Source organism: Palaemon carinicauda, chromosome 18, assembly GCF_036898095.1.
Source record: "Palaemon carinicauda isolate YSFRI2023 chromosome 18, ASM3689809v2, whole genome shotgun sequence".
Lineage (NCBI taxonomy): Eukaryota > Metazoa > Arthropoda > Malacostraca > Decapoda > Palaemonidae > Palaemon > Palaemon carinicauda.
Window position 1 is genome coordinate 33,695,022 of NC_090742.1, and position 17,174 is coordinate 33,712,195.

Below are 17,174 nucleotides of genomic sequence, written 5' to 3' on the forward strand. Positions count from 1 at the left end.
TATATACATATATATAGTCAAAATTTACAACCATAAAAACATACCCAAATTATATACGAATTAGATGAGGATAACCTTGATTGAATAATGGCTGTGGATAGACTGCTAATTTGAGAATTGATGTTGATGACGATGACCTAGAACTGATACAGATAATGTCATTAATTGTTAAGTTGAAAAAAAAATCTCAATAAACTTATATTTTTAAGCCAGAAGTAATATTACTATAGACAAAATCCCTCCTGCCTTTGCTGAAGAATGAACTTAAGGGTACCATTAAAACGTTATCAGTAGCCTTAATGCATGCCCTGGATGTTTACCCTTCGAGTGGCATCCGGTCGAATGATAATACCGTAGCTATGTATAGCGCCAGATTGGAAAAACTTGTAATGAAAATCACAAACAGAAGCTATCTTTTTCTTTCCTATACTTTCTACTCCCTGTCCAGACCAGAATCTCTATCTCTCTCTCTCTCTCTCTCTCTCTCTCTCTCTCTCTCTCTCTCTCTCTCTCTCACGCACGCGCATACACACACACACGCACGCACACACACATACATACACACACATATATATATACACACACTATATGTATACATACATATATATATATATATATATATATATATATATATATATATATATATATATATATATACATATATATTATGTGTCTATTATCAAAGATGAACTACTTTCCATAAAAAAACAAGTGTAGCATATAATCAATGACACATTTTTAAAAATATTTAATGAAGAATGAACCTCATGCGTAAAGAACCTCCGTTTCATTAGCCGCTCCTGGATCTGTATAGAGGACTCATCAATAACACGTCGTTCCCCTATGCACAATATATATATATATATATATATATATATATATATATATATATATATATATATATATATGTATGTATATATACATGCATATATATACTGTATATCAACACTTACTACTACATCACGAATTCACCACAATACCCTAACAGCATTCTTGCGATCTATGCTGGAGACGTTAAACAACTTTTCCCCACGATGGCTTAGCAGAAACTGAAGGAGGAGATGTCGTTTTTCCCAACACCCAAATCCCCTGATTACATGTAGACCTCCAAAGAAGGAGAAAACAAAATAAAAGGGGAGGAGATAAGGAAGCCATGAAATAGACTCCTGTCATATGTCGCGCACTAGGTCATGGCGGCAGGTTCCGAACCTCGAATGTGGCACAGCAGCTTTCTTGTTGTTATTTTGCTGTTTGCCTGTTTTACCTGTTAAAGTTGTGGTAATAGTAATAATTTTGTGAGTAGAACACTACTAAACAGCCATATATTGCTAAAGCAGGCACCATTAAAAACATACTATTTGTGAAAAAAAAGTAAACAAAGAACGGTTAATAAACAAAACCAAATAAAGAATTGTATAGCCTTCAATACAGCAACACCAGCAAAAAAAAAAAAAAAAAAAAAAAAAAAAAAAACAAAGGCAATGTTGCATATCAGTTCGAATAATCATTACAGTTACTCTTTAAATTTGAGAACATTGGTTTCAACGCTTTTGTCCCAAGGAAAGAAGACACACTCGAGTTAGTTATCAAAGAGTATGGAAGAATAAAGAAAGTTCGTTAGTTGTTGCCAAGTGTCAAAGTGAGAAAACTAACGAGACTGGCGCTAAGCAACAACTCGGCCGTGTAGTTCTCGTTGGAGAAAGCTTCTCGCTTGAATTTTTTGTTCATGGTTTCCCCAAGATCTTGGTTTTCCAAATAATCAGGCTTTATGCCAGCTAGAGCTCTTGCGTCGCACAAACTATTTTCCTTGGCGTTCTTGTAAATCTTGCTTCCAAATCTTGAATATATTATTCGATATTGGAGGAGAGACTGAAGTCGCACAAGTTCGTGTTAGCGTGACATCACATTAGCGAATGCGTGACGAGTACGTATGCGTGACCCCAATGTTGTAACAACTCAGAAAAAAAAGATCTTGTAACAACAAAGGAAAAAAACAGGACCCTGTAACACCAGTTTTGTGAGCTGCCAGTAATTTAGAGAAGATGGACAATATTATAATATCTAAGGATGAAACAAGGGCGAAAACAAAACCTAGTTCCATGTTCGTTGGCTGAGGTAACAATAATAATAATAATAATAATAATAATAATAATAATAATAATAATAATAATAATAATAATAATAATAAATCTGCCTTTTTTTTTTTTGCAAACAAGATATCTCAAAATTTGATCTTTCGGAGAATTTAAAAATAGTGAAAATGTGAACTTTAATGAGTTGATTTTATTTCGGGAGGTATCTGGACACGCAATATCTTTATTGATTTATTTGTATATCCTTTGTTATATTATTCATTGCAGAACCTAAATCACCTGAGTAGGATTTTATTCAGTCATTGCATTGTATTACACCTTAAAGAGTATGGTGCAACAATAGGGCAAAAGAACCGTATAAATATCATTTGATAAGGATTTGAATGCAATAAATCATATGCATTTTTCAAGTGACATATTGTGGGAAATTTTTATGCCAATAAATCAATGGAAAATATCATACTGAATTTAATAGATAAGGGAAAAATTCGGAAAGGTTTGCCCATAATGTGCCCCAGATGTCAATGGTTGGTTATCGACTTCACACGAAGTGAAAAGTTCGTGTAATTATAAAGGAGTAAATCTAGGTGATCGTTTCTGTCCCTCTACTACCCGGCTGAGGAATTAATTCTCTTTGCACCATCGTTATCTCTAACTTTATTCACGAATGTAAGCCAACTCCTCTCCTCCCCATTTTCTTTTCCCCGCATTCATACCTGGGCTAGATATAGATATTAGGACAGATGCCAGTCCCCACGGCCTCTTCATTACAACTATTTTGTAAATGGTTGGTCGACACCTGCTAAATAACGTCTCTATAAACTCATTTTATATATATATACATATATATATATATATATATATATATATATATATATATATATATATATATATATAATCCACTAGACTTTTATCCTTTACAATAACAACTCACACATACTGAACTGTAGCTTACATCAAATTCACCGTACCTCGGGAATAAAAACCGAAGAGAAAATTAATCTATGTTAAAGGCTTTTTACCAAATTTCGGAATAATGCGTCTGAATCGAAACTAACTCGAACACACTGATAATTCATGCATACATATATATATATATATATATATATATATATATATATATATATATATACATATATATATATATATATATATATATATATATATATATATATATATATATACTGTATATATATGCTCTATAGTGTTTAACTGAGTTACCACATATGCAAAAACAGATAAAAACTAATAGAAAATCAGTTTTGAGAAAGGCAAGTTGAATGACCGAAAAGGACTACACATTCAAGATTTCCCAATTGATATTATACAAGAGCCGCTACCGAGTGTCCTACTGCGCACGCGTTGTTTACGTCCAGAGCAGGGCGACTCAAGGCTGAATCAGTTGCTGAAGCGATTTACAGATAATGGCGAAGTGTGTTCGGCGCCTTGATGACATACCATTATTCAAAAGGTCTGAAAAGGACGGCACTTACCGCATTCCCATTCGGCATGTACTGTGTAAGTGTCAGCGTTGGTGTTTTTCAAACCCGCCCCTTTCAATTTTCGTAATGCCATGGTAGAAAGACACACGAATATTTTAGTGAGGTTTCTCTTTAGTTGAAAGATCTATCGAACTCAAATGGTAATGGTTATAATACCGTCAGCTGATTGTAATTATCGATTTCAATATAATGTTTTATTTTTACATTCCTATGCGATGATTTGGAAATCCAATAACTTGCATATCAATCTTCATTGAAATACAATATTAATGTTATGATTTATATATATATATATATATATATATATATATATATATATATATATATATATATATATGATCTAGTATACATATCAGGTAAATTCATAATTACAGTACAGTATACGAAAAAAATCTGATGACTATAGCATTGGCAGCATAGGGGACATTGACACAAAAATGACGAAAAATCCTATACAAAAAAAAGATAATATAAGAGTATATACATACATACATACAAACATATATATATATATATATATATATATATATATATATATATATATATATATACATATTTATGTATACATATTCATATATATATATATATATATATATATATATATATATATATATATATATATATATATATATATATATATATACATATTTATGTATACATATTCATATATATATATATATATATATATATATATATATATATATATATATATATATATATATATATATATATTCATATATATACATAAATATATATATATGAATATATATAAATGATGAAAAGCTATCTATGCAAGAAATAAAGGCAGCTTATTATGGGAGTACTTACGGTATTGTCGTCAAAGTAGAAGCGAGGCTTGGAGGCGTTGATCTTCAATGCGGAGGGAGAGACGCTGTCCGGAGGGATCTCGAGAACCTCCCCCTCCCGGATGGTTTCCAGGTTGACAATCTGCACCTTGGACTCGGGGTCGTGAATGCTCTCGCTGCTCTCCTTCTGCGCGTTCTCATCCAGCTCCTGCTCGACCTTTTCGGGCTCGTCCACGTCTTCCAGCCCTTTCTCCTCCTCCTCCTTCTCGCTCAGTTCCTCCGAGAGTTTATTATTATCCTCATCTCCGGTATTGGTAGTATTTTCGTCCTCCTGAGGCTGTTCGGGGACGCCTTCCAAGTCGCCACCATCCCCGGCCGAATCGGGGGCAGCACCATCTTTGCCCCCTTCGTCTGTAATTGGAGGGTTCTTATTGTCCGGGGCATCAGGTAAATCATTGGGAGCGGCGCCTCCCTTGCTGGTACCAGCTAATCTCTCGTTCATCTGTTCCTTGGTCTCCTTGTCAGCCGCTCTGGGAGCTGGGGTGGTGGTCGTACCCGACTCGTCGTCGTCGTCTCTGTTTTCGGCCATTTTCTCATTTGAGATCTGTTTGTCGAGTTTCATGATGGACGAAGAGGAACCCAGAGAGAGGAGAGCTCTTTCGCGATGACGTCACCGACTCATCCTAGGGATGAAGCAGACGAGATCTGAAACAGAGAAGGGCAACTTTTAACGTGTGGGATGGGAATACAAAACAGACTTTTAATTTATGGATGGGAAAAAAAACAGACTTTCAACATATGAGATGGTTAGAAAAAGACTTTTGACGTATGGGATGAGAAGACATAACATAATTTCAACTGATGGGATGGAAGGACTAAACAGAATTTCAACTTATGGGATGGGAATACAAAACAGACTTTTAACTTATGAGACGGGAAGATACAAAAACCTTTCAACGTATGGGAGGGGAAGACAAAAAACCTTTCAACGTATGGAGTGGGAATATAAAACAGACTTTCAACATATGAGACGGGAAGCCAAAATATACTTTCAACATACGAGATGGGAAGACAAAATTGAAATTCAACGTATGAGATGCAAAGACAAAACAGGCTTTCAACATATGGGTTGGGTAGACAAAGCAGATTTTCAATGTACAAGATGGGAATACAAAACCTAATTTTAACATAAGAGATGGAGATCAAAACAGACGTTCAACAACATACTTCCAACATAAGAGATGTGAAGACAAAAAAAAGACTTTTAATATACGAGATGAGAAGACAAAACAGACTTTCAACATATGAGATGGGAAGGCAAAACAGACTTCCAGCATACGAGATGGGGAGATAAAACAAACTTTTAGCGTATGAAATGGGAAGACAAAACCGACTTTCAACATATGAAATGGGAAGGCAAAACAGACTTCCAGCATACGAGATGGGGAGATAAAACAAACTTTTAGCGTATGAAATGGGAAGACAAAACCGACTTTCAACATATGAAATGGGAAGGCAAAACAGACTTCCAGCATACGAGATGGGGAGATAAAACAAACTTTTAGCGTATGAAATGGGAAGACAAAACAGACTTTCACCGTACAAGATGGGAAGACAAAACCGACTTTCAACATATGAAATGGGAAGGCAAAAAAGACTTCCAGCATACGAGATGGGGAGATAAACAAACTTTTAGCGTATGAAATGGGAAGACAAAACCGACTTTCAACATATGAAATGGGAAGGCAAAACAGACTTCCAGCATACGAGATGGGGAGATAAAACAAACTTTTAGCGTATGAAATGGGAAGACAAAACCGACTTTCAACATATGAAATGGGAAGGCAAAACAGACTTCCAGCATACGAGATGGGGAGATAAAACAAACTTTTAGCGTATGAAATGGGAAGACAAAACAGACTTTCACCGTACAAGATGGGAAGACAAAACCGACTTTCAACATATGAAATGGGAAGGCAAAACAGACTTCCAGCATACGAGATGGGGAGATAAACAAACTTTTAGCGTATGAAATGGGAAGACAAAACCGACTTTCAACATATGAAATGGGAAGGCAAAACAGACTTCCAGCATACGAGATGGGGAGATAAAACAAACTTTTAGCGTATGAAATGGGAAGACAAAACCGACTTTCAACATATGAAATGGGAAGGCAAAACAGACTTCCAGCATACGAGATGGGGAGATAAAACAAACTTTTAGCGTATGAAATGGGAAGACAAAACAGACTTTCACCGTACAAGATGGGAAGACAAAACCGACTTTCAACATATGAAATGGGAAGGCAAAACAGACTTCCAGCATACGAGATGGGGAGATAAAACAAACTTTTAGCGTATGAAATGGGAAGACAAAACAGACTTTCACCGTACAAGATGGGAAGACAAAACCGACTTTCAACATATGAAATGGGAAGGCAAAACAGACTTCCAGCATACGAGATGGGGAGATAAAACAAACTTTTAGCGTATGAAATGAGAAGACAAAACCGACTTTCAACATATGAAATGGGAAGGCAAAACAGACTTCCAGCATACGAGATGGGGAGATAAAACAAACTTTTAGCGTATGAAATGGGAAGACAAAACAGACTTTCACCGTACAAGATGGGAAGACAAAACCGACTTTCAACATATGAAATGGGAAGGCAAAACAGACTTCCAGCATACGAGATGGGGAGATAAAACAAACTTTTAGCGTATGAAATGGGAAGACAAAACCGACTTTCAACATATGAAATGGGAAGGCAAAACAGACTTCCAGCATACGAGATGGGGAGATAAAACAAACTTTTAGCGTATAAAATGGGAAGACAAAACCGACTTTCAACATATGCATTGGGAAGGCCAAACAGACTTCCAGCATACGAGATGGGGAGATAAAACAAACTTTTAGCGTATGAAATGGGAAGACAAAACCGACTTTCAACATATGAAATGGGAAGGCAAAACAGACTTCCAGCATACGAGATGGGGAGATAAAACAAACTTTTAGCGTATAAAATGGGAAGACAAAACCGACTTTCAACATATGAAATGGGAAGGCAAAACAGACTTCCAGCATACGAGATGGGGAGATAAAACAAACTTTTAGCGTATGAAATGAGAAGACAAATCCGACTTTCAACATAGGAAATGGGAAGGCAAAACAGACTTCCAGCATACGAGATGGGGAGATAAAACAAACTTTTAGCGTATAAAATGGGAAGACAAAACCGACTTTCAACATATGAAATGGGAAGGCAAAACAGACTTCCAGCATACGAGATGGGGAGATAAAACAAACTTTTAGCGTATGAAATGGGAAGACAAAACAGACTTTCACCGTACAAGATGGGAAGACAAAACCGACTTTCAACATATGAAATGGGAAGGCAAAACAGACTTCCAGCATACGAGATGGGGAGATAAAACAAACTTTTAGCGTATGAAATGGGAAGACAAAACAGACTTTCACCGTACAAGATGGGAATACAAAACCTAATTTTAACATAAGAGATGGAGATCAAAACAGACGTTCAACAACATACTTCCAACATAAGAGATGTGAAGACAAAAAAAGACTTTTAATATACGAGATGAGAAGACAAAACAGAGTTTCAACATATGAGATGGGAAGACAAAACAGACTTTCACCGTACAAGATGGGAAGACAAAACCGACTTTCAACATATGAAATGGGAAGGCAAAACAGACTTCCAGCATACGAGATGGGGAGTTAAAACAAACTTTTAGCGTATGAAATGGGAAGACAAAACCGACTTTCAAGATATGAAATGGGAAGGCAAAACAGACTTCCAGCATACGAGATGGGGAGATAAAACAAACTTTTAGCGTATGAAATGGGAAGACAAAACCGACTTTCAACATATGAAATGGGAAGGCAAAACAGACTTCCAGCATACGAGATGGGGAGATAAAACAAACTTTTAGCGTATGAAATGGGAAGACAAAACCGACTTTCAACATATGAAATGGGAAGGCAAAACAGACTTCCAGCATACAAGATGGGGAGATAAAACAAACTTTTAGCGTATGAAATGGGAAGACAAAACAGACTTTCACCGTACAAGATGGGAAGACAAAACCGACTTTCAACATATGAAATGGGAAGGCAAAACAGACTTCCAGCATACGAGATGGGGAGATAAAACAAACTTTTAGTGTATGAAATGGGAAGACAAAACAGACTTTCACCGTACAAGATGGGTATACAAAACCTAATTTTAACATAAGAGATGGAGATCAAAACAGACGTTCAACAACATACTTCCAACATAAGAGATGTGAAAACAAAAAAAGACTTTTAATATATGAGATGAGAAGACAAAACAGACTTTCAACATATGAGATGGGAAAACAAAACAGACTTTCACCGTACAAGATGGGAAGACAAAACCGACTTTCAACATATGAAATGGGAAGGCAAAACAGACTTCCAGCATACGAGATGGGGAGATAAAACAAACTTCTAGCGTATGAAATGGGAAGACAAAACAGACTTTCAGCGTATGAGATGGGAAGATAAAACAGACTTTCAACATACGAGATGGGAAAACAATACAAACTTTTAGCGTATGAAATGGGAAGAAAAAACTGACTTTCAATGTATGAGATGAGAAGACAAAACAGACTTTCAACGTATGAGATGCGAAGACAAAAACACTTTCAACATATGAAATGGGAAGGCAAAACAGACTTCCAGCATACGAGATGGGGAGATAAAACAAACTTTTAGCGTATGAAATGGGAAGACAAAACAGACTTTCACCGTACAAGATGGGAAGATAAAACAGACTTTCAGCGTATGAGATGGGAAGATAAAACAGACTTTCAACATACGAGATGGGAAAACAATACAAACTTTTAGTGTATGAAATGGGAAGAAAAAACTGACTTTCAATGAATGAGATGAGAAGACAAAACAGACTTTCAACGTATGAGATGCGAAGACAAAAACAGAATTCCAACATACGAGATGGGAAGACAAAACAAACTTTTAGTGTATGAAATGGGAAGACAAAACAGACTTTCACCGTACAAGATGAGAAGACAAAGCAGACTTTCAACATATGAAATAGGAAAGCAAAACAGACTTCCAACATAAGAGATGGGAAGACAAAACATACTTTCAACATATGAGAGGGGAAGACAAAACAGACTTACAATGTACGAGATGGGAAGACAAAACAGAATTTCAACATATAAGATGGGAAGACAAAATAGACTTTCAATGTATGAGATGGGAAGAGAAAATAGACTTTCAACCTATGAGATCTGAAGACAAAACAGACTTTCAATGTAAGGAAGGGGAAGACAAAACAAAACAGAATTTCAATGTAGAGGATGGGAAGACAAAATAGGCTTTCAACACAGAGGATGGGAAGAAAAGACAGACTTTCAACGTAAGGGAAAGACAAAACAGACTTTCAATGTAGGGGATGGGAGAACAAAAAGTTTCCACATAGGGGATGGGAAGACAAAAACTTTCCATAAAGGGGATGGGAAGACAAAACAGATTTTCAACATATGAGATAGGAAGCCAAAGCAGATGGATGCAAAGATAGGTGAGTGGGTCTAAGTAAATACACTGAGAAGATGGATACACCGAGACCTGAAAAAAAGGAATATTAGGAGTCAACCAAACATGAAGAGAAATATCCTGTTAGACTGAAATACATGATAGAACTAATATAACAAATCATAGACAAATGAAATATATAAGAAGGAATTCAAGGTTATAAGAATGTGGAGAAATAAATAGACAGGTAACAAAGGGAAGACTTTCAAATCTGACCAATAAAAAATCAGAATTCAAAGTTTTTTTTATGTCACAGCAACTACAACAATTAATAAAAAGTGTCTTCCAAAGACCTCCTAACGATACTTATATTTATTGTTTGTAATAGTATATCATCATAATCAAAAATATGTCAAAAATAATGCCTTTGAAAAGATGCATCCACAGTAAAAATTGATTGAAAGTCCCAGATACAGTTCAAAGAATAGAATGTCATATGTCTAAACATACAAATATAAAAACTGCAAATAATCAAACAGACATAAGGGAAACAGACAAGCTGATCAATATATGAATTGATAAACAATTGTGCGTGGTGCTTTTCAACAGTGTTTCAACCTTAACATGAGGACATCAGCACCAAAACTACCACCCATGCCGTTGGGAAGCGCGTAAAATCAAGGGATATGTGCCACACAAGGAAACATGGCACTTTCTTACAATAATGAATAAATCATACTTTTCTACTTGTTTATGAGCAACTTTACACAAAATCTACTCAACCGATGTTTGGTATGACCAAAGGACGAATCTGTATCATTTTTTATAAAGCACATCGAAGTACAAGTACGCAGCGGTATTTTGAAAATAATCGCAATGTCAAGTAATGGCAAATATTTGGTTAATTTTCTTGTGAACAACATTACTCAAAAACTACAGGACCAATTTCAACGAAACTTGGTGGACATATGGGGTATGACCAAAGGGCAAATCCATTATATTTTTAAGAAAATACATCGAAGCATAAGTACGCAGTGGAGTTAAGAGCAAAATAAGACTCAGGTGGCGAAGGCATGCTCTCTACTGAGTAGCTCTCTAGTTCCTTTTATGGTCACAGATTAATTAGAAAGAATTGAGACGTCAGTTTTTATTTCTAATGAGAGAGTAAAAATTAAAGTAACTACTGGAATAGTAAAACATTAATTTCCCTAGCAAACCTCCCACGAAAGGAACAACAAAAACAACCGAGAGAAGGTGAGCGATGCATTGATTAAAATAAAACGTAGTGAAAGTAGCAAGAGACTTGGAGTTGCATTACAGCCTCAGTTACAAATTGACGAGGAGCCGTTGGAAAGGGAATTTACTACCGACACGATTAGGATTTTTGGCACAAGTTCTTTGGCTTTGGACTATTTGACGTATTGTTATACATATATCTTTTTGGCATTGGACTTTTTGGCGTATTATATTAACAACAATTGACTTATTTGAAAGTCGTCTCTCTAATAATCTTAGTAGACATTGCATCTACATTTATTGTTATTTATTTTCATGTTATTTTAAATTAAAACTTATAGACACTATAATTATTTGGTCATTTAACAATGAGATAATTACCATTACTTAAATGCACGTCGTACATCAACGACTTCCCATACTTTTGCTCAGTTTGTAAAATCTATTCTATTCTGTCTAATGGAAGTCCCACACGAGAAATTTAGAATCTAGCGGCAGTGCTAACCAATAACTTTAGAACCTTATGGAAGTCACAAACGAGAAATTTAGAACCTAATTGAAGTCACAAACGAGAAATTTAGAACCTAATGGAAGTCCTAAACGAGAAATTTAGAATCTAACGGAAGTGCCAACCAATAACTCTAGGACATAATGGAAGTCTCAAACAAGAAATTTAGAACCTAATGGAAGTCCCAAACGAGAAATTTGGAATCTAACGGCAGTGCCAACCAATAAATTTAGAACCTAATGGAAGTCCCAAATGAGAACTTTAGAATCTAATGGCAGTGCAAACCAATAAATTTAGAACCTAATGAGAGTCCTAAACGAGAACTTTAGAATCTAACTGCAGTGCAAACCAATAACTTTAGAACCTATTGGAAGTCCCAGACGAGAACTTTAAAATCTAACTTCAGTGCCAAGCAATAACGTTAGAACATATTTGAACTCCCAAACGAGAACTTTACAATCCAATGGCAGTGCCAAGCAATAACTTAAGAACCTAATGGAAGTCCCAAATGAGAACTTTAGAATCTAACTGCAGTGCAAACCAATAACTTTAGAACCTATTGGAAGTCCCAGACGAGAACTTTAAAATCTAACTTCAGTGCCAAGCAATAACGTTAGAACATATTTGAACTCCCAAACGAGAACTTTACAATCCAATGGCAGTGCCAAGCAATAACTTAAGAACCTAATGGAAGTCCCAAATGAGAACTTTAGAATCTAACTGCAGTGCAAACCAATAACTTTAGAACCTATTGGAAGTCCCAGACGAGAACTTTAAAATCTAACTTCAGTGCCAAGCAATAACGTTAGAACATATTTGAACTCCCAAACGAGAACTTTACAATCCAATGGCAGTGCCAAGCAATAACTTAAGAACCTAATGGAAGTCCCAAATGAGAACTTTAGAATCTAACTGCAGTGCAAACCAATAACTTTAGAACCTATTGGAAGTCCCAGACGAGAACTTTAAAATCTAACTTCAGTGCCAAGCAATAACGTTAGAACATATTTGAACTCCCAAACGAGAACTTACAATCCAATGGCAGTGCCAAGCAATAACTTAAGAACCTAATGGAAGTCCCAAATGAGAACTTTAGAATCTAACTGCAGTGCAAACCAATAACTTTAGAACCTATTGGAAGTCCCAGACGAGAACTTTAAAATCTAACTTCAGTGCCAAGCAATAACGTTAGAACATATTTGAACTCCCAAACGAGAACTTTACAATCCAATGGCAGTGCCAAGCAATAACTTAAGAACCTAATGGAAGTCCCAAATGAGAACTTTAGAATCTAACTGCAGTGCAAACCAATAACTTTAGAACCTATTGGAAGTCCCAGACGAGAACTTTAAAATCTAACTTCAGTGCCAAGCAATAACGTTAGAACATATTTGAACTCCCAAACGAGAACTTTACAATCCAATGGCAGTGCCAAGCAATAACTTAAGAACCTAATGGAAGTCCCAAATGAGAACTTTAGAATCTAACTGCAGTGCAAACCAATAACTTTAGAACCTATTGGAAGTCCCAGACGAGAACTTTAAAATCTAACTTCAGTGCCAAGCAATAACGTTAGAACATATTTGAACTCCCAAACGAGAACTTTACAATCCAATGGCAGTGCCAAGCAATAACTTAAGAACCTAATGGAAGTCCCAAATGAGAACTTTAGAATCTAACTGCAGTGCAAACCAATAACTTTAGAACCTATTGGAAGTCCCAGACGAGAACTTTAAAATCTAACTTCAGTGCCAAGCAATAACGTTAGAACATATTTGAACTCCCAAACGAGAACTTTACAATCCAATGGCAGTGCCAAGCAATAACTTAAGAACCTAATGGAAGTCCCAAATGAGAACTTTAGAATCTAACTGCAGTGCAAACCAATAACTTTAGAACCTATTGGAAGTCCCAGACGAGAACTTTAAAATCTAACTTCAGTGCCAAGCAATAACGTTAGAACATATTTGAACTCCCAAACGAGAACTTTACAATCCAATGGCAGTGCCAAGCAATAACTTAAGAACCTAATGGAAGTCCCAAATGAGAACTTTAGAATCTAACTGCAGTGCAAACCAATAACTTTAGAACCTATTGGAAGTCCCAGACGAGAACTTTAAAATCTAACTTCAGTGCCAAGCAATAACGTTAGAACATATTTGAACTCCCAAACGAGAACTTTACAATCCAATGGCAGTGCCAAGCAATAACTTAAGAACCTAATGGAAGTCCCAAATGAGAACTTTAGAATCTAACTGCAGTGCAAACCAATAACTTTAGAACCTATTGGAAGTCCCAGACGAGAACTTTAAAATCTAACTTCAGTGCCAAGCAATAACGTTAGAACATATTTGAACTCCCAAACGAGAACTTTACAATCCAATGGCAGTGCCAAGCAATAACTTAAGAACCTAATGGAAGTCCCAAATGAGAACTTTAGAATCTAACTGCAGTGCAAACCAATAACTTTAGAACCTATTGGAAGTCCCAGACGAGAACTTTAAAATCTAACTTCAGTGCCAAGCAATAACGTTAGAACATATTTGAACTCCCAAACGAGAACTTTACAATCCAATGGCAGTGCCAAGCAATAACTTATGAACCTAATAGAAGTCCCAAACAAGAACGTTAGAATCTAATGGCAGTTCCAAGCAATAACTTTAGAACCTAAAGGAAGTCCCAAACGAGAACGTTAAAATCTAACGTCAGTGCCAAGCAATAATGTTAGAACATATTTGAACTCCCGAACGAGAACTTTACAATCCAATGGCAGTGCCAAGCAATAACTTAAGAACCTAATAGATGTCCCAAATGAGAACTTTAGAATCTAACAACAGTGCCAACCAATAACTTTAGAACCTAATATAAGTCCAAAATGAGAAAGTTAGAATCTAATGGCAGAGCCAAGCAATAACTTATGAACCTAACAGAAGTCCCAAACGAGAACGTCAGAATCTAATGGCAGTGCCAAGCAATAACTTATGAACTTAGTGGAAGTCCCAAACGAGTACTTTAGAATCTAATGCCAGTGCCAAGCAATAACTTCAGAACCTAATGGAAGTCCCAAACGAGAACTTTAAAATCACGGCAGAGCCCACCAATAACATTAGAATATAACGGCAGTGCCCAGCAATAACTTTAGAACCTAATAGAAGTACCAAACGAGAACTTAAGAATCTAATGGGGGTGCTAAGCAATAACTTATGAACCTAATGGAAGTCCCAAACGAGATCTTTAGAACCTAATGGAAGTTCCAAACGAGAACTTTAGAATCTAATGGCAGTGCCGAGCAATAACTTCAGAACCTTATGGAAGTCCCAAACAAGTATTTTAGAACCTAATGACAGTGCCAAACAAGTATTTTGTCTAGAAATTTTTATTTTTCCAGTTTTTTCACCTTATTACAGTGACATGTAGCTTATCATTTTACCCTGCTGTTAGGTCTCTAGTCATATGAGCACATTATATTCTTATCTCTATCTCACATCCTATAGTACCTTCAGGCAGTGTCCCATAACTACACTTTTGGACATCCATTATTAACTTGAGGAAGTCACAAACTATTTGACCTATATTTGGTACCATAAAGCAGTCACACGAATACATTAATTTGTCATCGTTTAAGATTTTAAAGCAGTAACATAAGCTTATCATTTTGCCATCCTTAGTCCTTTCCAAGCAATAATCCATGAACACATAATAATATCTTAAGAAAGTGTAACTAGCATATTACTTTGATTTAGCCCATATCACATGAACATCCTACATTATCCTCTTAGGGGCCGTGTCGCACGCACACGACTTTATTATCTTTTACTACTTTAATGGCCACATGGCCATTCTTTAGTATCTCACAGTATGGTCAAATGAGCTCATTATTTTACAATAATGTTTAGTATTATATGGAACTGTTCCATAAGAAAGTGATCTTTTGGTTTGTTTTAGAAAGCATCCTTTGCATCAAGTAATCAATAGATCTATCTATCTGAAAACTGATACTAAACTAGCACTAACTACAGCAACTTAAATTTTGACACCCAAACTGGATACTTTGAACAAGGCTTGGCAGACAGCTATATGACGGACAACAAAACAAATGAAGGTAAAATATACTTTGATCATAATTCAGAAACAACACAAAAAATAACATGAAAAAAACGGTAAAGTTCAGTAATATTTCATTAAATCATGACTAAGATAAACTGTTTAATTAAACATCGGTTAAGGATTCCTAATTCTAGTGTCATTATTTGTTTGCCTGACAACCTGTAAGTATTCCAAACAGTTATGGAAGAATCTAAAAGCCATTTTCGATTGGGGGAATGAGCTGTGTAAAAGAAGACTTGCTCAGATTTTGAAATACGCTCGAATTAACAATATTCTTTTCCTCAGACGTTAGTGAACGTTTGCACTCTCTGCCTGCTTCTAAGCTCTTGTTTTCTGCAAACAAAGCAAACCGCCCACGAAAGCTGAACACTCAAAAAATAAACACGCAAAAGGCTGCAAACTTTCAAAGCTGCTTTTGCAGATCGATATGACTCCAGCGCCATTCCCTGCAGAGGAAAGGCGTAAGTAAAATACTCCTGGCGTGGGAGGAGGAAGAGAGATGGGGCATGGGAGATGAATGATTATGGCGGCGGGCGGGAGGAAAGGAGAGAAGAAGAGGGAAGGAAGAAGAGGAAGGGAAGAAGAGGAAGGGAAGAAGAAGCTGGGAAGGAGAGGAGGGCAGAAGAGGCTGGGAGGGAGAGGAGGGAAGAAAGAATGGGAGGGAGGGAAGATGACAAGGGTGGAAGAAAAGATGGGTGAGAGGGAAGACGACAAGGGAGGGACTGAAGAAAAGAAGGGACCAGAGAAGAAATGAGGGAGGGAAGAAGAGGATGAAAGAAAGGAAAGAAGGGAGGGAAGAAGAAGGAAGAAAAGAAGAGGCAAGAAGAGCATGGAAAGAAGAAGAGGATAGAAAGAAGAAAAGGAAGGAGGCAAGAAAAGGATGGAAAGAAGAAAAGGAAGGAGGAAAGAATAGAACGGAAGGAAGTAAAGGAGTGAGGGAAAAGAGGAAGGAAGGAAAAAGAGGGAAGAAGGGATGGATGAAAGGAAAAAAGGGAGGGGGAAGAAAATTAAGGAGGGAAGTAAAAAAGAAAGAAAGAAAGAAAGGAGAGGAGTGAAGAAAAGACAGGAAGGAAGAAAAGGAAGTAGTAAAGAATAACATGGAAGGAAGAAAGGGAGTGTGGAAAGAAAAGGAGTGTGGGAGGAGGTAAGAAGGATAAAAAGGATGGAAGGAAGAAAAAGAGGGAGGGAAGTAGAAAAGGAGGGAAAGTAGAGGAGGGAGGAAGCGGAAAGGAAGAAAAGGGAGGGAAGGAAAAAAGGGTGAGGGGAGGGAAGAAGAGAAAAAAAGGGAGAAATGGGGAGGGAAATGGAAAAGGAAGGAATGGAGAGGATGGAGGAAGGCGGGAAGGAAGAAAAGTAAAAAAGAGGGAGGGAGGGAAAATTA

General features: G+C 36.5%; 1 protein-coding gene across 1 annotated transcript in view; it reads right to left on the reverse strand.

The window, feature by feature from the left end:
* The window catches only part of LOC137657248 (neuromodulin-like), a 51,416-nt gene that overhangs the window by 2,090 nt on the left and 32,152 nt on the right, over positions 1-17,174 (reverse strand). Inside the window, exon 2 of the mRNA XM_068391586.1 lies at positions 4,424-5,106. Within this exon, the coding sequence (XP_068247687.1) occupies positions 4,424-5,023 (600 nt within the window). The 5' untranslated portion in view covers positions 5,024-5,106. The remainder of the gene's footprint in view (positions 1-4,423; positions 5,107-17,174) is intronic.